Raw genomic sequence first — 22,597 nt, 5'->3', positions numbered from 1 at the left:
CAAAAGTCAAATTGGTGGGCCCCATATATTATTAAAATACAATCCCATTATAATTATTTATCTATACCTTCCATTCATTTCATATTTCAAAAGTCAAACTGGTGGGCCCCATATATTTTTGTCTTCTTCTACAATCACAATCACAATCACAAATTCGTGACTTTAACTCCGAAAACAAACGCATTGATATTATACTCGGACAAGAAACTATGACTGATGAGAACAAGATTTTATGGATCAGATATTAACAACATGTGAAAATGAGATGTGATTTGACCGATCAATATTAGGGGAGCATGCATCATTTGATGGGAACAATGACGGTCTGATCATTGACATACAAAGCGATATTTGAAGATTCGATGCATGCGCCGAGCAGAATACCAAAAAGAAAGGGAGAAAAAACAAAAAGAAAAACGGACAACAACACCACCACCACCACCACGTAGGGTACGTAGTCAAACATTAATTATTACGGGTTAGTTGGATGGTGATTTAAAAAGTTTTATGAATATTTTAAGTTGATTCAAAATATTTTTTTGGTAACTTGTTAGTATAAAAAATTTCAAAACCGTTTCAATGTAATACATTCCGTCAATTACTCTTCACGCCGTCTATATTTTGCTGACGTGGCGCGTCATATGTGTCACTTTTGTTACTTTGAACCAATTATAGTGCGTTACGTCATTTAATATGAAATAAAATACAAAAAAATACAAAAAAGTAAAAATTTAGAAAAATAATATTTTTAAAAAATTTCAAAAACTTTTAAAAATAATTTTTTTAATTTAATATTAAATTTAAAATTATTTAAAAAAATTAAATCATTTTTAAAAAACTTTTAAAAATAAAAAAAATAATTTTTTTATTTTTTTATTTGTTTTCTAAATGTTTATATTTTTTTTATGTATTTTTATTGGACATTTTCAAATTTTATTTTCTCTTAAATAACGTAGCGCACTATGATTGGTTCCACGTAACAAAAGTGACACATAGGACGCGCCACATCAGCAAAATGTTAACGGCGTCATGGGCAATTGACGGAATGTATTACATTGAAACGGTTTTGAAACTTTTTGCACCAAGAAGTTACCAAAAAAACATTTTGGACTAACTTAAAACATTTATGAAACTTTTTAGACCACCGATGCAATTTATCCATATTATGGTACCTAAAACCTAGGATATCCCGGAACCCCATTCATTTAACGAAATGCAATTGTACTTAGTCAAAGACTTGACGAGCTCGAATGTCCCCCTCTCATAATGAGAATCCCAACCCTCCCGCAATAGCAAAAGTTCCAAATTCTACCCTTTCACCGACGCGTTGGGCTTCAATCGAACGCGTCAAGTGTCATAGCCACCACCACCAGGTAACTAAGACCTCCCTCTCTCTTTCGATGGTGGTGTTTTCCTTTCTCTCATACTCTCCTTCCCCTCCCATTTCGATCGGTTAAGGTGCATTAGGAAGAGAAGGCAGCACTAACATGGCGTCTAGGTATGCCCGAAGTTAAGATCGATTTCGTAAAAGGCAGCACCAGCATAGCGTCTAGGTATGCCCAAAGCTGAGATCGATTTCGTGGTCGATTTTGAAGCTGAGATTGATTTCGACCTTATAGTTCTCTCTAAGGTCGATTTCGAGGCTGAGATTGACTTTCTAGACTTGCTCGAAGCTTCACCGTCATTGGGCCCCGAAGCTGTCATCGCACCTCTGTGATGTCCTCGACGTCTCTACCCTCGATTCAGGTGGAGATGGCACTCACTACTGCCTCGATGGCCATAGTTGCCCTTCCTCGATTCTTTCCTGTCTTTGGTAAAGTGCGTGTGGTGGCAATCTCCCCCTCCCTTCCGTTGATTTTCCAACGACCCTCTCCTTGAGTAGTGGCCTACACAGTGGCGACCGTGGTTAGCCTCGACTAGCAGCCTTGACCCACTCGTTCCAATGGTAGCAGCATGCAGGGGTTGTGCATCTCCTTCGAATTGATCCAGACTGATCGGCTTCACCACCTTTCCCACCGGTGACGAATTCTTCTCTCGGCCTCCATGTCTCCTTCCCACGATAGTATCCTCGCCCACCTCGACTCACGATCGGGCTATCAGTCTGTTAATCTTACTTCCCACCTGCAAAGACCGACCTTTGTAAAAATTTGGTCCCCTAATCAGCTAAGCGACACGACAAACTTTAAACCATCAATAAAAATTTCTCCCTTTTTTTATTTTCCAATTTTTGTTTTGAATTGAAATATATCTAGTCATAAATTGAAAAATCACGATGCACAAGGGTAATTGTACCGTACCTTTAGCTTTTGATACGGCTGATGCTCAGAGATATATATTATACTCGGACAAGAAACTATGACTGATGAGAACAAGATTTTATGGATCGGATATTTACCAACATGTGAAAATGAGATGTGATTTGACCGATCAATATTAGGGGAGCACGCATCATTTGATGGGAACAATGACGGTCTGATAAGCGATATTTGAAGATTCGATGCATGCACCGAGCAGAATACCAAAAAGAAAGGGAGAAAAAAAAAAAAAGGAACACCACCACCACCACCACGTAAGTTACGTAGTCAAAAATTAATTATTATGAGATTAATTACACAGGTGGTCCAAAAAATTTCACGAACATTTCAAGTTGGTTGAAAAATATTTTTTTGGTAACTTGTTAGTACAAAAAGTTTCAAAACCGTTTCAATGTAGTACATTTCATCAATTACCCCAGACGCCGTTAACATTTTGCTGACGTGACGTGTCTTATGTATCACTTTTGTTACGTGAAACCAATCATAGTGCGCTACGTCATTGAAGATAAAATAAAATACAGAAAAAAGGTAAAAATTTAGAAAAATAATATTTTAAAAAATAAAAAAAATTCAAAATTCAAAAACTTTTAAATATTAAACTTTTAATATTTAATTTATTTTTAAAAAAAATTAATTATTTTTAAAAACTTTAAAAAATAATTTTAAAAATTTTAAAAATAATAATTATTTTTTTCTAATTTTTACTTTTTTTATTTTTTATGTATTTTTATTGGACTTTTTCAAATTTTATTTTCTCTTAAATGATGTGGCGCACTATGATTGATTTCACGTAACAAAAGTGACACATAGGACGCGCCACTTCAACAAAATGTTAACGGCGTCATGGACAATTGACGGAATGTACTACATTGAAACGGTTTTGAAACTTTTTGTACCAACAAATTACAAAAAAAATATTTTGGACTAACTTGAAACATTCATGAAACTTTTTGGACTACCGGTATAATTTACCCATATTATGGTACCTAAAACCTAGGATATCCCGGAACCCCATTCATTTAACGGAATGCAACCATACATAGTCAAAGACTTGACGAGCTCGAATGTCCCCCTCCGATAATGAGAATCTCAACCCTCCCGCAACAACAAAAGTTCCAAATTCTACTATTTCACCGGCACATCGGGCTTCGATAGTCACCGTCACCACCACCCGGTAGCTAAGACCTCCCTCTCTCTTCCGATGGTGGTGTTTTCCTTTCTCCCATACTCTCCTTCCCATCCCATTTCGATCGGTTAAGGTGCATTAGGAAGAGAAGGCAACACCAGCATAGCATCTAGGTATGCCCGAAGCTGAGATCGATTTCGTGGTCGATTTTGAAGCTGAGATCGATTTCGACCTTATAGTTCTCTCTAAGGTCGATTTTGAGGCTGAGATTGACTTTCTAGGCTTGCTCGAAGCTTCACCGTCATTGGGCTCCGAAACTGTCATCGCACCTCTATGATGTCCTCGACATCTCTATCCTCAATTCTGGTGGAGATGGCACTCACTACTACCCCGATGGCCATAGTTGCCCTTCCTCGATTCCTTCCTGTCTTTGGTAACGTGCGCGTGGTGGCAATCTCCCCCTCCTTTACGGTGATTTTGCAGCAACCCTCTCCTTGAGTAGTGGCCTACACAGTGGCGACCGTGGTTGGCCTCGACTAGCAGCCTTGACCCACTCGTTCCGATGGTAGCAGCATGCAGGGGTTGTGCATCTCCTTTGAATTGATCTAGACTGACCGGCTTCTCCACCTTTCCCACCGGTGACGAATTCTTCTCTCGGCCTCCATGTCTCCTTCCCACGGTAGTAACCTTGCCCACCTCGACTCACGATCGGGCTGTCAGTCTGTTAATCTTACTTCCCGCCTACAAAGACCGACCTTTGTGGCTCGTTCCTTTTATTGTTGGTTTTTGTAGGTCTCGGCTCCTATTGTGATTGCTGGTCTGAACCGATCAAGGTGGCTTTGACTCCCTTGGTTTGATTACTTAGGGCCCAATTGTGATCGTTGGTACGAACTGATCAAGGAGGCATTGAGCTTCCTTGGTTCGATTACTTAGGATTTAAGCTGTTAAGTGTTAGGTCGACTAATTATGTTTGTTGATAGTGATTGTTGGTGGGATCTTACACTTGAATACCGACTCGAAATACCCTAACTATCCTACTTCATTATGAAGTAAAATTTCATCGTGGATTTAAGATGGCCTCCTTCCCAATTACTATTGGAATCAACGATGAAATATTATTATTAACAGATAATTATTGGAACTAACGGTTTTAAAATAGCAAATTATAATTGTATTTATTCTTCTTTGATGTTTTCTTTTTTTTATCCTTTGTAGTTTGTCCGATGAATAAACCGTTTATTTTCTTTGTTGTAATTTTTTATCGGGCATTTTACCAGTATCCGTTTTTTCCGTGGATTAATAAAGGTGCACTTGACCGCTTGAGGAGAAAAAAAGAAGACTTGACGGTATGATCTTTGAATTTAGTCATCGATTTTGATTTGACAGTGCAGCCAGCATAAACACATAGAATTGAGCAACCCTCTCACAATATATATGTTAAATCCAAAACCTTGTTTAAGCGGAACAAGCGCCGAACCGTTTGAATCAATTCACATTGATTGCATCTCAAATTTTGATATTCGGAAGCTTATTTTTTATTTTTATTTTTTGTTGAATAATGAACTGCAATTTTAATGAAAGAGATTCACAAGCATGGATAGAAAAAAGAAAAATAAATGAAATGTGTGTCTCACAAACTCACGTAGTTTCTCGATGTGGTCACTCCGCCATCCACGACAAGGTTGTGTCCGCTGACGTACTTGGACTCATCGCTAGCGAGGTAAAGAGCAGCCTCGGCTACATCTTTTGCCCTCAGGGTGTCACCCTTCAGGTTTGCTAGCCCTCTCACGAACTCCTCCGTCTTCTCTACCTGTTCAGCCCGCAGAATCCCGAAAACACTCTCGCCCTCCTCTTCGTCGTCGTCCCTCCATGCATTTATTAGCATGGACGTTGCCAAGCCGAATGGCGAGATGCAATTGACTCTGATCCCAAACCTGTACTTGCAACCATTATTATTGTTCAGACAATTTCAAACCACATGCCAAATAACACGATCAAGTAGAATAAATCATGATATATGCGCGTACGTGCCTATAGAGTCCGTTATTGCAACATTGATTTCGTTTCATTAAAAAGGAGAAGCCTTTGAAATTAACGATCATCTTTGCACACACCTGCCAAGCTCGCAAGCTGTGTTTTTGGTGAGCCCGACAATGGCGTGCTTTGAGGCCGTGTATGCATGAGGCCCAAGGCCGCCCATCACGCCCGCCACACTTGACGTGGAAATGATGCACCCGGCCCGCCGGGGAACCATGACCCTGGCCGCATGCTTCATGCCAAGGGCCACTCCCCTAACATTCACGTGCATCACCCTGTCGAGCTCATCCACGTTTAAGTCCATGATGCTCTTGTGTTTCGACTGGCTTCCCAGCACCCCGGCATTGTTGAAGAGTATGTCAACGTGACCGTAGCTTGAGACCGTGGAGGATACTAGGTTCTCGACGTCTTGTTCCGAGCTGACGTCACAGTGGACATAAGTTGCCGAGGGAGATAATGAGTCGGAGAGCCTCGTCCCTTCCGCATCCTCAATATCTGCAATCACCACCTTCGCACCATGTTTCACGAAAAGCTTCACTGTTGCCTCCCCGATACCTCTAGCGCCGCCAGTGACAATCGCAACCTTCCCCTCCAATCTACAAGAGCAATGCATACGTAGATTATATACAAGACAGTAATAAAATTATAATTGCAACGCATTTGAACTCGATATCTAGCATGAGAAAATATAGTGAGAAGAATCGCGATCGAGGCATGCATACACCTTCTCGGAGCGAGAGTAGGGGTCTGGGTCTCCTTTCCCAGTAGATGAACCTCTTGAAGGATCTTATCCTCGGGCATCAATTGAGCGGCATCAGGCATGATTATTTCGACCCTATAATAAAGACTGGAATTTCCAGAGATAGAGCTAATGATAGGTCGATATATAGCAGAAGAAATGGATGAAGATAACTTATGATTTTATAGGTAGTGGAAATTAACGGAGGAAAATTCAAATGGAGGGTTTACGTGAGTTCGTAGAATCCCATTTTCTGTGTGAAGGCTTTTTTTTTTTTTGGAATGATATAGTGTGTTCAGTTTTAAAGATTGTGTAAGGTGACTTAATATATAATGTTTTATGTATAGAAATTATCTATATATGACTAAAATACATAATCTGTACAAGATAAATTATAATGATCAATATGCCTAAAATACAAGATATGCTAAAATTTCGTATAATCTTCTCTATTAAGCCTATTAATTATTGTGCATCAGTATGACTCTATCTACATGATATTAAGAGGGATAAAACATTTTTCAGTAAAATAAGATCTCGTGGACTGTGAAACCCATTTATCGACTATATCACGTATCAAAACCTTTCGTGATGAATTTCATTACTTGGGATAATGAATATTATCTTACCCATTTCAAGGCAGCTTCCGGCCGGAGTTGCTAGCTAAATCAGTTGGAACTTTGAATTTTATTAAGATCGGATTGGACGTCAATCATTATCGCACACCCACTTTCATTGCGTGTCCTCCCTTGGCATGGAGAGTTGGAGATTTTATTCCGTGAGTTCGGTTCATCGAGCGCAGAAGAGAAATGGGAGCGGGCCCCGTGCAATGTGATGGTGTGGCCTACCACGTTTCATATGATATGAGCCCTGTGAACTGGGGCTTCCATATAATTGTCCCCTGATCAGCTAAGCGACGTGGCAAACTTTAAACATCAATTTCTTCCATTTTTATTTTGAATTTGAAATATGCCTAGTCTCATAAATTCGAAAAATCACGATTCGTCCAAGGGGAATTGTACCAGATTGAGCTTTAGATACCGCTAATGCCCGGGTTTGTATATTTTACTCAGACGAGAAAGATCAACCTACGAGAACCAGATTTTATATAGATCACATATTACCAACATGTAAAAATGAGATGTGATTTGACCGATCAATATCAAGGGAGCATCGCATCACGTAATTGGAACGATGATGGTCTCATTGACATGCCAAGAGATATATATATGGACTAAGCAATTATGTATGTAGACTAAGCAAAGCAATGATGAATCTTCAAATGCATGCACCGATCAGAATACTGAAAGAGAGCACGTGAGGTAGTCTTTTTTTTTTTTTTTGCGCTTTGATATTATGTAGTTCAATGAGTTTCAACTAATCTAATTTGATCGGATTCGTTCACTAAGGAGTAAAATCTCTAGCATAATTTTTTTCATTCACAAAATTCAAACTCGAGATCTTATTAAAAGAAAAAGAGTGCCCTATAGATTGAATCAAGTTGTTGGTGGTAGTCAAATGTTTTTATGGTACGTAAAACCGAGGATATCCAAGTCAGCACCTTATTCGGTGCAATTTACCTTTCATTAATGAAATGGAAGCGTACGCAGTCAAAGGCTTGATGGTAATATCTTTGAAATTAGCCATCGATTTGATAGCGCAGCCTGCGTAAGCCCATGGACCAACCCTTCTGATGACAATGTTGATAACCATACCGTTGAACAATAATTAAACTTAAGATTGACCGACTTATCACCCAAAAAAAAAAAAACCTTCAGATTTGACGGGATTCATCTGGATACATTGGACGGGAGGAAAAGTTTATATATATAGATATATACACACACATATATGGTGGAGTATTGTGTCATAATTGTACACCAGCAGAGGAATTTTCAACGACTCCGCAGGCAGATCATATGCACGTGCCTCTCAACCTATTGATCTCAGAAACCATGGAATTTTGAACATGTTCCAATTTTTTACTCTGATTCAAGTCGGATATTGTAATCGTTCCTGGAGAAAGCGTAGATTTGTGTTCATGGTATTACCGTACGTCTTGATTCATCTGATCTTCTTGTTCCATCGATCGTCGAGATAAGTTTCTTTCGTGCTGCCGCGCCCCTGATTTCTGTATTTCTCTTCTTTTTTTTCAGTAGATTGTATTTCTCTATTTTAATTTGAATATATGGATATATATTCATTGACTTGTCTACTGATATGCATCTTTTTTTTTTGCGCTCAGAAAAGCGGGCTGTTTATTCAAACTTCTCCAAACGAACAGTGGTAATTCAAAGAGGCCAATAACAAGGGATTTTGTTAATCAACAGGGGCAGCGGGGATTGGACGGTTTTCGGGCATCTGTTGAACCATGGGACAGCGTTGAAGATAGCTGCAGTTAAACCTCCACCACCAACGGATCAGCGAGATGTCATGGTCTCGTGGGGAGTATTAGGCGATGCCTCAAGAGGGACTGGACAGTTAAGTTGCGCCACTGTTTTCGGGAAGTGAACTCTTGCGCGGACTGAATGGCTCATTGGGAGTCAAGATTTCCGCTTGGTTCGCATTTTTTCGACGTGCCTCCAAGCGCCATAAATGATCCTCCAAACAGGTCCCATTTGAATGAATAATATCATTTCTAGCCCTCCAGATATGGTAGATATAGGCATGCCATGCTAACCTGAGAATGACCACCCTCGTAGTAGCTTTCCCAGTGAGTTTTCTCACTGCCCATTGGAACTCATCCTGCCAATCACCCACAGCTCTGGTATATGGTCCCTGCTCTCATCCTCATTTACCTCAAAAGCCACATACTCTTCTCAATGAGGAGCCCCCACCTTTCCATCCTATCATTCGTAGAGAGCTATTATGAATTGCAAGCCGACTGATGAAATTATGTTTCGGGATGCAAGGGTGAAACCAAACCAAACGATGCCATCTCGCTCTGCTGCATTTGGTTCTCAGATTCTCCCGAGCACTACCCACCGTGAACTTTTTATTCGCATGAACAGTCCAGTAAACCTCATCTTCAACCCCCTCACTTAGAGAGATGGAATGAATACTGTCTTGAACACTCTTGCTTCTTAGAATTCTGGTCATAGCATGGTTTCTATTATGATCAATCAAGATATCAGCAACACTAGCATTCAACTGAAAACCAGTCCCACTTCTTCTTAAGAACTGCAATAATGCCCAATTGTCATGCCAGAATGATGTGCTTGTTTCAATCACCAATGCGATGCTTGATCAACGGGTAAATGCTGTCCCTAAGTTTGAGGATCTTCCTCCAAGCATAAGAGCACCAGCTAGGCGGCTGAAGGGACCAAAAACTTCTTCCCTTGATCAGGGGGTAAATGCATCATTTATCTAAAAGAGTAATGATTGTTCACCCAAAAAAAAGAGTAAATCATGATTTTGATATGTTGGCAAAGATTCAGAGATAGGAGTTTCTCTGATTTCTCCAGCTTACTTTAGTAGACATATATTAACTCCGTGGAGGGGAAATTTGGCCCAAAAAAAAAAGTCGAAGGGAAATGTAACTGTTGTTAAGTTTTGAATTTCAATCGAAGAAAGAGCATAAAAACGAAGAAAATCTTAAGGGTGTGTTTGTTTTTCAAAAATTTTTCAACTCAACTCAACTCAACTCCACTTATCTTCAATTCAATATCACAATCATTACTTTTTTTTTATTTTTAAATTTTTTTTAACCATTTAATTCAATTTTTAATATTAAATTCTCTCAACTATTCATTACTTTTTCACAATTCAACAATACAATCATTACTTAATCATTATTTTCTCTCAATTATTTATTACTTTTTCACACTTTTTCTCATAATTTAACAATACAATCATTACAAACTAATTAAAATCAAAACTCAACTCAACTCAACTCTAAATCCAAACGCACTCTAAAGCATTTTTTCTTCAGGATGGGCGACGAAAAGATATAAATGATACATTCTGATCGGATATAATCACTGTCCATGACAATGTCATTGATAGCCATAAAATAGATTCAAATGCCGAGTTTATGAAGAACTTATCGAAATGTTAGTATGCATTTCATCTGATACTTCAACATCTTTTAAATTGAAAATTTTGAACCACATCCATCCTGCTCTATAGCTCTCCTGATGAATGAATGAATGAATGAATGAATGAACGAATGAATTGAATGAATGAGTAGGCTTTGAACCTTTTGATGGGTCGGGGTTCCCAATGTGGACTGGCACGAGGGTTCTTTCCCAGATTTGGTCCCCCTTTAGCTGCTGAATGCACGGGCTGGGCCTGAGCCCAATGTACATTGGAGAGCCTCAACCACCCATAATTCAAGTGGCACGGTGAGGCCCGACTGCCTAGAGAACGACGTAGTCGTAGCATCGTGTAAGTAACGGTGCCCATATAGTTCATGTAAAATTCGAGTTCTTAGCGATCATCAATTCACTCAATCTAGCTTTTCTATTCTATACCCGAGTAGATCAACTTCCAGCTTGAAAGATCAGAATATATATATATATTCCGAACATAAAATGAATCCCGTGTTTAAATGTTCCAAAAACTGACTCATACACGTATGCATGTCTACATACGTATATTATAGTACTAGATATATACTTATACATCTGCACCAAAATGTATCGACAATATATATATGATATCTTGAAAGCAATGATCAAGGTGAGACGGCCGTCCATTGAAGTGGAAGTTGTTAAAGGTGGATTATGGTGGCAATGGCCGCTCCCACCATTGGAAGCAATCCGCCATTTGTGAGCAGCAACCCAAAGCTTTCAAGCAAAGATTACATCATTATATGTTATCAAAAATATTTGCATCTCTCCTCTCTCTACCCTTAGCTTGCTGCCTAGGGCTTCCCCCTTTATGCAATATAATTCAACCTAACATTTAACAATTTTGATCCCGCTGATGGCCTAACGTATTGCATTTATTGGATGTGTAACCTCCACTGAGTTGCTACGATCTGATTGAAGGAAAATTTCCAAAAGAATTCCATAAATGTACGAAAAATCGAATAGATGATTATTATTAGGTGTAATGGGTTCATAGGATTCAGTCTGATGAACTTAAGGAAAAAAGGATTGGATTAAAAGGCAAGAACCAGTCGAGCTGTCAACTTCTCATCATGAGCTAATCATTATATAATTATTAAGTTAATCGGTTCACTTGCATATCTATCTATCTATCTATCTACCTCCTTCTAAAAGCCGGACCGGGCACGTATATCATATACGGTCAGACCGGTCCGGTTTTGTAGACCAACCAAAAAGGTGCGTAACCAGAATGCAGAAAAGTCATTCAGGATCTTTCTGAACTGCTCCCCGTCCAAATCTTCCGTCTTTTGTTTTCTCCACACCCGACATGAATATAAAGACATAAAGAAAAGGAAAGAGGAGGAGTCATATTAATTTAAGGCAATCTTAACCATTCATCCTTTTAGTTTGGAGGTATGTCGCTAAAATGAAAATGGCTGTGATCGACAAGTCTATGTCATGTCGGATTTTCTACTTTATTGTATGATTCTCATGAGATAGGTAGGGGTTTCATTCGATCTGGAGAGTTACCAAAGGGAGCCATTGGTCTCGTAGGGGGGAGGAAGTAGAGGTTTTATTGGCTGGGTTAATCCTACAAAGGAATGGATTAAATAGAATACCGACAGGCCGGTGAGCTAGGCAATTTGAGAACCTGTAGGGGCAAAAGGTATCATTCCAGATACGAACAATAATTAGGTAAGCGAATTCAAGCATATCTTCGATGCAGCACAGTTGATTGGTCATCAGAGATTGGTTCTTATCCTCGAACTCGACTCCCTCGTGGCAAGGAGACTTGGTCTAACATGCGTCGCTCATTATCTCGACACATCAAGGATCTTCTAGTACGAAGCTGAGAACTGCGTGTGCAACATTCTTATAGGAAAGGAAAAACATTTGCGCAAATCGGTTGATGAGATACATACTGTTTCGCTACCTTTAGGCGATTAAATCCTTTTTAAGAGTCCGAATAGCTATTGCCTAGGACTCTCTGTTATTAGCTGACATTATGAGTCTTCATATATACCTCCACTTATTGTAATTTATACTTTGTTTTGGCGCCATTGCCCCGACCTACATTCAATTATTGATTATTTTCCTAGTTTTGTTAAATGTAATTTACTAATTTTTAAAAAATATATGAGTAAAATGCAGTTTGTCCCCCAAGCTTTAAGTCTAGAGGCAAAGTACCTCTCAGCCTTTAAATTTTTGTGGCATATCCCCTGACCTACTTAAAAGGAAGCAAAGTGCATCTTCGTCTACTTTTCCGATCACTTTTCCGGCCAAAATTTAATTTACTATTAATTTATTAATTTCATAATTCATGATATTACTTTAAAATAAAAAATTCAAAAACAAAAAAAGAAACACCTACAAGAAGAACGTAGAGAGAGAGAGGCCTAGGGTGTGTTTGTTTTTCAAAAATTTTTCAACTCAACTCAACTCAACTCCACTTATCTTCAATTCAATATCACAATCATTACTTTTTTTTATTTTTAAAATTTTTTTAACCATTTAATTCAATTTTTAATATTAAATTCTCTCAACTATTCATTACTTTTTCACACTTTTTCTCATAATTTAACAATACAATCATTACAAACTAATTAAAATCAAAACTCAACTCAACTCAACTCTAAATCCAAACGCACTCCTAGTCGTCCAAGACCCCCTTTCTCCAAGATCTTTCTCTATCTCTGTCCCATGATCTTCTTCCAAGCTAAGTCTTATCTCTCTTGTCCGAGGTCACTCTCAAGATTGAGGAAATTGTGCATTTTACAGTTTCAATAATGCTTCACAGTCAGGATGAGGATTTGCTGAGCTAATGTTAACAACTACATGTGAAAGTCGGGGCTCATGCACTTTCATCATATGAAAATTTAAGCAAATGACCAAAAGATGTTTCGATTAGCGCAATTTTTCCAAATAAAAATTTAAATTAATAAAAAATTAATTTTTGGTTAGTAAAGTGATAGGAAAAGTAGACGTGATGCACTTTTCTTCCTTTTAAGTAGGTCGGAGGGCATGATGAAAAAATTTAAAGGTCAGGGGACACTTTGCCTCTAGTCTTAAAGCTTGGGAGGTAAACTGCATTTTACTCAAAATATATTGATTAGTTCATAATACGTTCAGACTAATGGGTAGATATTACTTTTTGTTTAAATATTAGGGACGATAAGGTGTTTTCAGTAGGAATCGAATAAAATTATCAAAGAGAGATATGTCGATAATCAATTTCTCAATTTTTTATAATTAAATTTCAACAGTTATTATTGTCTTTATCTTTTATGGGTGAAATGCACCTCGAAACAAATTTTACTTTAGCGGGTACACCAATATGTGAATTTTCTAAATCTAATTCCTTGAGGTGTATGATTTTATGTTCTTCTTGAATGAGGAAAAAGGAAATAAACAAAGAAGGAAAGAACAAGTGAACAGCTTGGATCACGTCTTACATGTTATAAGCATTATTGTCCACTTTGTGGGGACCATGAATGCATAACAATGTAATTCCAAAATGAAGGGAAAAAATAATAATAAATTCTATTCTTCGGGCCCCGCGGGGTCTTATGAAACCTACGTGAGGATAGGCAAAATTATGGTATTTTGATCTGAGTTAATTATATTAATCATAACGGAAGTGTTTTTCATGCTATTATTTGTTAACAACAATATCATAACCAAAGGGTCCTTCTCTGGCACTCCTCCCTTGTACTTGCGCCTGTAATAATCACTCGGGAAACATCAGCGGGATTGATAAACCCGATCCGTATTATCAGATCTATACTAGCTATTTGGCACGGAAAAATAATTTGACAAGTCGTATGAGAGGTTCCTCTTGAAATATTTGACCGACTTATTTTCAATCATATATGAAGAGTGAATAAAACATCTTCCGCTATCACAAGCAGAATTTAATAAAAGAAGAGAGGAAAAAAAACAAGTATATTTTTCCTATAGTATCCGCGAGAAGTCTAAGACCGAAAAGAATGAAAAGAACATAATTAAATAACTTAATTAATTGATTAACAATTATATTATTTAAATAATAGTATTCATTGTTTTTTTTTTCGGGTAGAATTTAATTATTATTTATTTATTAATATAATAATAATATACAGCTCAAAATGGATGCAGGTTCCAACACGAACACGGGGAGGACCGCACCAAAAGCGCCACGATGTGCGGCCACGGTCCGGTTAGCCTTTCACCGCCGACCCCTCATCTTACGGGCAGTCATCATGCCGTGCCGGGAGCATGCTCCCTCTCCTCGATGAGCTCGCGGGATCCACCGCATTTTCCGACGGAAGGTGCATGCTCCCGCTGCAGCGATCAAGTCTCCCCAACCTTACAGTTCTCCCTCAGCATGTCCACACCATTTCTTCGCCGTTTCCCCTCCATATTTATTCATTAATATAAATGAAAAAGAAAAAAAAACAGCCCGTCTCTCTCTCTCTGAGCTCCGCTCAGCTCACATTTACTCCTCCGTTTCTCTCTCTACTGTGAAATGTGAATGCGGAGCGCTCTCTCTCTCTCTCTCTCTCTCTGTGGGTCTTTTACCTGTGACTCCTCTATTGTATATACTATATAGTGTATACATTCATTCATTCATTCAATTGCCTCAATACCGATGGTTTAAACCTCCCTGGGTAATGTCGAGGAGGTGAGGTAAAAGGGAGGAGAAGACGTTTCCAAGTTTGAGGAAGTTCAGTAACTTCACTCAATTGCCCCCAGCTTCCAAGAAGAAGAAGAAGAAGAAGAAGAAGAAGGAGAAGGAGAAAGAAGCAAAGAGAATGCCGTTGACGAGGTACAGGATTAAGAATGAGTACGGCCTGGCCGATCCGGAGACGTACAGATCTGCTGACAAGGACGATCCCGAGGCTCTCCTTGAGGGTGTTGCCATGGCCGGCCTCGTCGGCCTCCTGCGCCAGCTCGGCGACCTCGCTGAGTCAGTCTCTCCATCTCCTACTTCTCTCTCTGTGCTTTATTACTCGTAAAAGGACCCTCCCATTGTGCGAGCGATAGGAATTGTGCTTTGACCCAGGTTATTCTGCGAGGCGGCCTGCTGCGTGTTGACTCCAGTTATGTGATTGACGGCTTGTTGAATAGCGATTTTTCTGTGTGGAATCATCCCTCTAAATTTAGCATTTTATTAGTTGGAATGGGCAGCAGTTCTTCATTTGGGGCTGTAGTTTTAATTGGGCTGCTACGAAAGTAGAATCTGGATGCATGGGACGAAGCGTTGGGGTGCAGTGAATCGGGAATTTTGCTTTTAATTGGAAAAAGTTTCTGTCAGACCAAAAACATAAGTTGATTTTTCGATATAATCGCATGATGTTAAGATCAATGTTAATGTTGAGCTCCTTCTGTCCATCTACCTTGGGGGAAAATGCTTTTACAATTTGCAGTAGTGGCAATAACTATGAGCTAGATTGCCAATTCTCGGACTCAGCAGGTTACTTACTGTCAATCAATATCTGTAACTATTATGGAATTTGTTGTCTACATCAATTTTTAAGAATTCAGTCTGATCCCTCATCTGTTAGAGCTACTAGATTGTTGGAGTGCTGATCAATTCTCGGATCAGTTTCTGTTGATTGGTTTGGTCTTTGGTAGACAATGTCTCTCAAGCTGGCATTTGGCGAAGATAATGTCTCTTTGTTGCATCATAGATCCGTCTAATTTATATTGCCAGCCTATTGACTTACTTCAAGCTTTTTCATCATTTGCTTTACTGATCAGTTCTCTTCCTCTTTGTTTCTCAAAGATTTGCTGCTGAGATATTCCACGACTTGCATGAAGAAGTGATGGCCACTGCAGCTAGAGGCCACGGTCTCACGGTACGTATTCAACAGCTAGAGGCGGAATTTCCTCCAATTGAGAAGGCATTGTTGTTGCAGACAAATCATTCATTATACTACTCCAACCCAGGTTAGAGACTATTTTGATATTTAGATTAACGATAACGTCATTATTCATTCAAGCATCTAATAGTTTAGGCTGCAGTTTAGGCTGCAAAGGGCCATTGGCTGCATATTTGCTGAAAGGAGGCAAACGGGTGAACTTTTTTTTACTTCTGTCCCCTTTTAACTTTATCCAGAACTAAATTGAACTTGGTCATGGATGGGTCTTAGATGTCTGTATCCTGGATTTCAAGGCTGATCATTAACGCAATTGCTTTGATCCTCTGAATTTCATTTTAGGTATTGAGTGGCATCCCAATTTGCAAATGGAACAGAATCTGATCACTCGAGGAGATTTGCCTCGCTTTGTAATGGACTCTTATGAAGAATCCCGGGGTCCACCACGGTTATTTCTTCTCGACAAGTATGAATACATTACAAGCAAGAGCTTGACATGAAGTAAAAGTAATGCTTACAACCATAACATCTTATGACCATTGTAATTCATATCGTTCTTCAGGTTTGATGTAGCTGGAGCAGGTGCATGCTTGAAACGCTACTCTGATCCATCATTTCTTAAAGTGGAAACAGTGTCAGATAGCCTCCCAACGATGGAGGTTCAGAGGGAAAAGAAGGTTCGCAAGACAAAGGTATTACCCTACAGAATTCCAACTATAGTATCTGTAGTTATGGAATCATACTTATCAAATGAGTGACTGTTATATGAGAGGATTTTGGAATTCGCAAAGTGCTTTTGCAAGCATTAAGTTTCTATAGGATCAAACTTTGTAACAGGAAATTGAGTGCAAGCTACATCTTCTGTAAGCAACTTAATGGTTAAGGGCATGAGTGTGGATTTGTATCTTGATTTAGAGCAATATATTAAAATGAAAGAGCATTAGTCTTTTATTGTGGTAAATTACACTCGTGGAAGCAAAGGCTTTGTACTTGAAGATCAGTATACTTGCCTGTCTCATAGTAATAATTAAAGGTTTTCTAAATAGAGTGATGTGCAAATAATTATTTCTATCATCTTTTTGTTATTATCCCCATGATCCATGCATTTCTATTTTAGCTTTTCATAATCATAGATTGTTATTGCATGATTAGAGTTGGCAAAACAAGTTATTTGTGTAATTTATAAGTGTAGCTTCTCCAACTTGATCATTTTCCTCAAATTTATTGCCCTGGATTTTGGTTTGCTTATATGGAGTATCCTAATAATAGCATTTCCTTGTACAACAGAAAAAGGGGTCTCGCTGGAGAAATGGAGAAACCCCAGAAACGGTACCAGCACCACATGCCAAGTGAGACTGGATTTCTTTTCCCCCTTTAACTTCATTTTGATTGTTAATAATGACAGTGGTAGCAGACATGACTTCTATTTTGCATTGTACAGACTGCATCAGTTGTTTATGGAAGAGCGGATTGAGAATGCTTATAATGATCCTGCACGGCGAGTGAAGTTAAAGAGAAGGCCATTGAATGAATCTCCATTTGACTCAAAAAAGAGTTACATGGAGAAGTTTGTGGAGACTCCCTCACCCGAGAGTAAAACAATATGTGAAGTTTCTGTTGTCCCGTTGTCTCTGAAGTGGACGGAAGATGATACTAGTGAACCAGGGCTTGAAGTAATGGAAGTCAGTACATTTAGTCCAGTGAAAGATATGTCGCATACAAATGACAGAGATGATTTATCACCTAAAATTCCAAGAAAGCAATTCATGGATGACGTGAAAGACATCGAACCAACAATCAACAGAGAGACAGATGAAGTTTCTTCCACCTCCCATGCAGCTGTGGAGGAAAAGAAGTTAATGGTTAACGGAGATGGTAGTATGGATGGGTACCATTCTGATGAGATGACAAGCGAAGTGGAGAATTACATGGATGCTCTTGCTGCCATTGAGTCAGAAATGGAGACTGATAATGACAACAGACCTAAACATAGTCGGACTGTTCTCAACGTCGCCAAAAGTGGGACAGATTCTGATGCAAATGAAGATGTGGAGCTGCAAACAGTAACTTTTGGTTTTCAATCAGTGGGAAACTCTGCCTCAGATGATGGGAACAGCTCCTATGAGAGAAACTCTAGTTCATTGTGTACTGATGGGGGGAGCAGCATGGGCTATAGTTCTCAGTTTGATGGTGACAGATTTTTAAGGGTGTTCCCTCCGCATGAAAATACTATTACTGACTCCCGAAATCTGCCAGATGACCAGCCTTCCCGCAACAAAGAGGCTTTTGGCATGGAGTCTAAAGAGTTTACAGTTTCCACTGCCACATGCATTGGGGAAGATGCAATTTGTGATTATAGAGAGGCTTCTCAAACTTCACCTTCTGCCAACTTAGAATCGATGTGCATGCCTCTGGATACTGGATCTAGATCACCTGTGGGATCAGAACAAGATGAGACATCAGCAAACCATATTAAACGTGCTCCTGGATTATCAGACTCTGATGAACCCAGGGGAAATCATGTTGATTCCACAGCAGCGTCTGATGATGTGCCTAACCAGACGGAGTGGGATAATCTGGCTACAGTCTCTACTAAGAGCCTTCCTGTGGACGAGTTGGAAAGTAGACATTTCAGAGTCTGCTCCATGGACGCGGAGCATCCGTCAAATAATCTGGAACTGACTTCTGAAAGTGAAAGCAGAAATGAAATGCCAAATGCTGGGGATTTAGCTGAAAGCTCTGATGGAATTATGCCGAGGATGGAGTCATCACAGTCAAGGTTATCTTTAGAAGAGCAGCATCAGTTCTCACCACGCGCAGGAGAGGATGGGTTTGCTGATCGTACATTCTCATCTGCTTCATTTTCGCGGGATTTAGATGATGAACAGGCTTCTGCTATTGGTGATGAAGTTACTGGTGCTATGCTGGCACCTGTAGTTGATTTGGAAAAGTCAATGGTCTCGGCAGAAGAGCGACGAATCCATGTCGAGGACCAAAAGTTGTTAGATGAAGTGGTAATTGAAGGGAACTTGTCAGATTTGGATCTGCAACATGAGGGAGGAGATCATGAAACTTCTTGCACACTGGACAGTGAAGAAATTGATAGCTGCACCTCTAATGTGGTGGCAGATGGAAGAGAATTAGCGGCTTCTAGCCATCTTGCTATCCCACATGCAGAAAGTGATGTTTGCTCAAATTCAGGTGACCCTATGCTGCCGAGAGTTGGTTCGGGAGAGTCAGCTGTCTTGGTAGATGAATCAGAGGTCCTTGTTGAGGACCAGCAATTTCAGGGTGAGATGGAGAAGTTGACTTTGCATAAAGAGAATTTGTCAGAAGTGGATATCCAAAAGGAAGAAAGGAGCTCTGAAGAGATTACTCTGGATGGAGAAAACACAGAAAGCCTCAGTTGCAATGTTGAGGCCGTGGTTGGAGTCACTGTTCCTCTTGCTCCATCAGACAGTGACAATTCTGTGTTAGATGACTTGGTCACTCGAGAGGTTCAAGAAGTAGGCGTTGATACCTCTCAAGCATCTCTTGCTGACATTGGAGGAGTGCCTCAAGAAAGGGCGGATTTGTTTGAGGCAGAGTCACCCAGTGGGATGAAAGAATCGGGTGTAGAAGGGACAGTAAATGAAGTAGATGTTGCTCATGCAGATTTAGATTCTGTATCCGCTGCAGATTGGGATCCCATGGCTCATGGTGACAACAGTACTGCAATGGGTGCTAGTGGGTCCTCTCCATCTGTGCAAACCCAGACTGGATTCTCCCATGATATTAGAGCACCTCCAGTGGATTTGGAGCTAGAAAATTCCGACCATGTCCTGTTAAGAATGGAAGATGCTACAGCAGCTTCAGAAGGGTCATCAAAGTTAACGGTTGTTGAGCCTACTGTTGATTCACATCTTGCAGATGATGACACTCCTAAGTCGCTGAAATTCTACACTGAAAGAGTTCTATCAATGGATCACTCAGATCATCAGGAAACTGCCTTCCTCTCTAATTCAGAAGCTGTTCTAGAGTACAAATCAGGGTTGCTGGAGCAAGTGACTGAAGCTACACAGTTACCGGATTATAAAGATGAAGAAGCACGATCCACAAACCAATTGAATCAAGAGAAACAGGAAGGCTCCTTGGCAAAAATGCTGGAAAACTTCTCGATCCAACAACCTTCATTGATTGAATCCTTGCAGGGGCCAGTGTTCGATACTGGAGTTCATAACTTTGGTCTGCTTTCTGAAGGTGGAGAAGTTAATCTGTCGGAGATGCCTCCTATGCCTCCTTTACCTCCTGTTGAATGGAGGATGGGGAAGGCGTTGAATGTTCCATCTACTCCAGAGAGGAAGTTTCCTCAGTTTGACTTTGGCCATTTCCCATCATTACAACCATCCTTAGCTGACGAAAACCCGCAAATTGGATTTCCCACATTTGGGGCAGGAACTCAACTCTCTCATCATAATCCCTTTTTGTCCTCCCCCATGGGTTTGGAGTCTGAAAATCCAGGCTTGTCTAATGCTTATGCTACACAAATGCCACCCGTGGAAAGTGCTTCGAGCGTCCTGTCTAATAACATGGAGGTAAAACCATCACCAGGCTCACTCTGGTCAGAGCAGACATCTGGGGAGCCATTTGAGCAATATTCCCTTCTATCAGACACAAAATTGATTCAAGTATCTCCCTCATCACCATCAGTGAGAGAGGATATTACTTCGAAGCAGCATCATGGGTCTCCGGCAGCGGAACTTGCCCAGCCCCAAGACCAATCGTTACCGGAGACACATACAGAAGTCAAAGACCTGCAAAACATTAATGAAAATGCAGATGGGCAAGATTGTTCTGATCCGACAAAGACAATGCAAGAGCAGCACAATTCATTGAACTCCGAGGAGGAAAGAATGGGGTCCACAGATCCATGGGCTTCACCTCCAACTAATGAAGGTGGAAAGTCCAATGGAACTTTAATTGGAAATATACCTCGTCCTCCAAAACCTCTCATTGAGGCTGTTGCGGCGCATGATAGAAGCAAGGTAATAATGCTGTCTTCTTTTATATGGGAATATTCTCCCTTGCTTCTTTGGCCATTCTTTAATCAGGTCTTGATCTTGTGAAATATTTATTGGCATTATGGACCTAATATGCAGTTGAGAAAGGTTGCTGAGCGAGTGCGACCTCAGCTTGCACAAAAGCTAGAAGAAAGAGATTCGCTGCTAGAGCAGATACGAACCAAGGTTATGGTTTAACTACCTATATACCACCATTTGTTTCTTCACTGATCTTTCTTATTTTACTTAACACCATCGCAATGGTTCATGTTTTTTGTCCCCTCAGTCATTCAACTTGAAGCCTGCCACTGCAACGAGAACAAGCATTCAGCAGGCTCCCAAAACCAACTTGAAGGTTGCTGCTATTCTGGAGAAAGCAAATGCAATTCGACAGGTCTTTCTCTCTCTCTCTCTCTTTACAAGCATACATATATATGTATATATATTTGCTTGTGAAATGGAAAATATGTCACTATGTGCATACACCGGCACGTCTAGTTAGGTACACCAAAAAGAAAAGGGAAATTCCATATATTATGCTAATCTCTGTTCTCTCCTCCTTCCATTTACCAAATTGGCTGCAAGAATCACCTATAATTGTACCGATTTGTGGGACCAACACGAACTTTACGTCAGGCCACCTGGTGTTAAACACTTCAGTGTAAAAAAGATTATTGATAATGAATTAAACTCATGACAGGCATTGGCTGGAAGTGATGAAGATGACGATGCAGACAGTTGGAGCGAGTGATTGCTGATTGAGATGAAACGCCCTCAAAAAGCAGGAAGTCTGCTGCCGCAGCCACTGTTTCTTTCGTTGGCTGCAAATATATCTCAGGCTTCCGGTTCCCATTGATAGTCGAAAAGAAAAATTTTTGTAATATAATGCATTCTTTCCCTCTATAGTCTTCCTCCCTCTCTATTGTATAGCATCTCAAGTCCACTGCTTATAAGATGTGTGCCTTGTAGATTGTGATATTCCGTATACACCTAAGTCCAGCCTCGTATTATATGGAAAAGCTTTACACATAGGAAAAAGGACCCATCGGCCGCAGCATGCAAGCGCTGTTGATCGAACCGCCGGTATTTCTTACAATTTTCCAGCCTTCTTGGCTTTGCAGTTGATGTATATTTGTGTGGAGAACGCTCTTGTGTAATTGTATTCTGGAGATTTTATGCACTGCATTTCTTTACTTCATTCTGGCACGTACAATTTTTGGTAAAATGGCTTTTTTTTTCTTTTTTCTTTTTTTTGTGGGATAAATGGTAACATGACCTCATTTGCATTTTCTCTTGAGATCGACATATATCTATGCTAATATGAAGATGATATATTTCAGCAGAAGGATCAGTTCCATCGCTCCATTTAACCATTGCTTGCCCTTCCTTTCTGGTCAAAATTCATCGGACAAAACCTCGTAGTGTTGGAAT

General features: G+C 39.8%; 2 protein-coding genes across 2 annotated transcripts; one reads left to right on the top strand and one right to left on the bottom strand.

The window, feature by feature from the left end:
- Positions 1–4,854: 4,854 nt before the first annotated feature.
- Positions 4,855–6,484, bottom strand: LOC116197731 (short-chain dehydrogenase reductase 2a-like). Its single transcript, XM_031527963.1, has 3 exons — positions 6,203–6,484; positions 5,556–6,074; positions 4,855–5,375 (listed from the first exon to the last, which is right to left on the bottom strand). The coding sequence occupies exons 1-3, from the start codon at positions 6,298–6,300 to the stop codon at positions 5,072–5,074; spliced, it is 921 nt and encodes a 306-aa protein (XP_031383823.1). The 5' UTR covers positions 6,301–6,484; the 3' UTR covers positions 4,855–5,071.
- Positions 6,485–14,695: 8,211 nt separating this feature from the next.
- Positions 14,696–22,364, top strand: LOC116188181 (protein SCAR2). Its single transcript, XM_031517372.1, has 9 exons — positions 14,696–15,214; positions 16,034–16,197; positions 16,470–16,593; positions 16,690–16,819; positions 17,415–17,476; positions 17,569–21,151; positions 21,266–21,352; positions 21,453–21,560; positions 21,867–22,364. Exons 1-9 carry the CDS (start codon positions 15,060–15,062, stop codon positions 21,915–21,917), a joined length of 4,464 nt encoding a protein of 1,487 aa, XP_031373232.1. The 5' UTR covers positions 14,696–15,059; the 3' UTR covers positions 21,918–22,364.
- Positions 22,365–22,597: the final 233 nt, after the last annotated feature.

The sequence above is a fragment of the Punica granatum genome, chromosome 1, assembly GCF_007655135.1.
Source record: "Punica granatum isolate Tunisia-2019 chromosome 1, ASM765513v2, whole genome shotgun sequence".
NCBI classification, from domain to species: domain Eukaryota; kingdom Viridiplantae; phylum Streptophyta; class Magnoliopsida; order Myrtales; family Lythraceae; genus Punica; species Punica granatum.
Note: the sequence above shows the minus strand (reverse complement) of the source record. Positions and strands in the feature narration are given on the sequence as shown.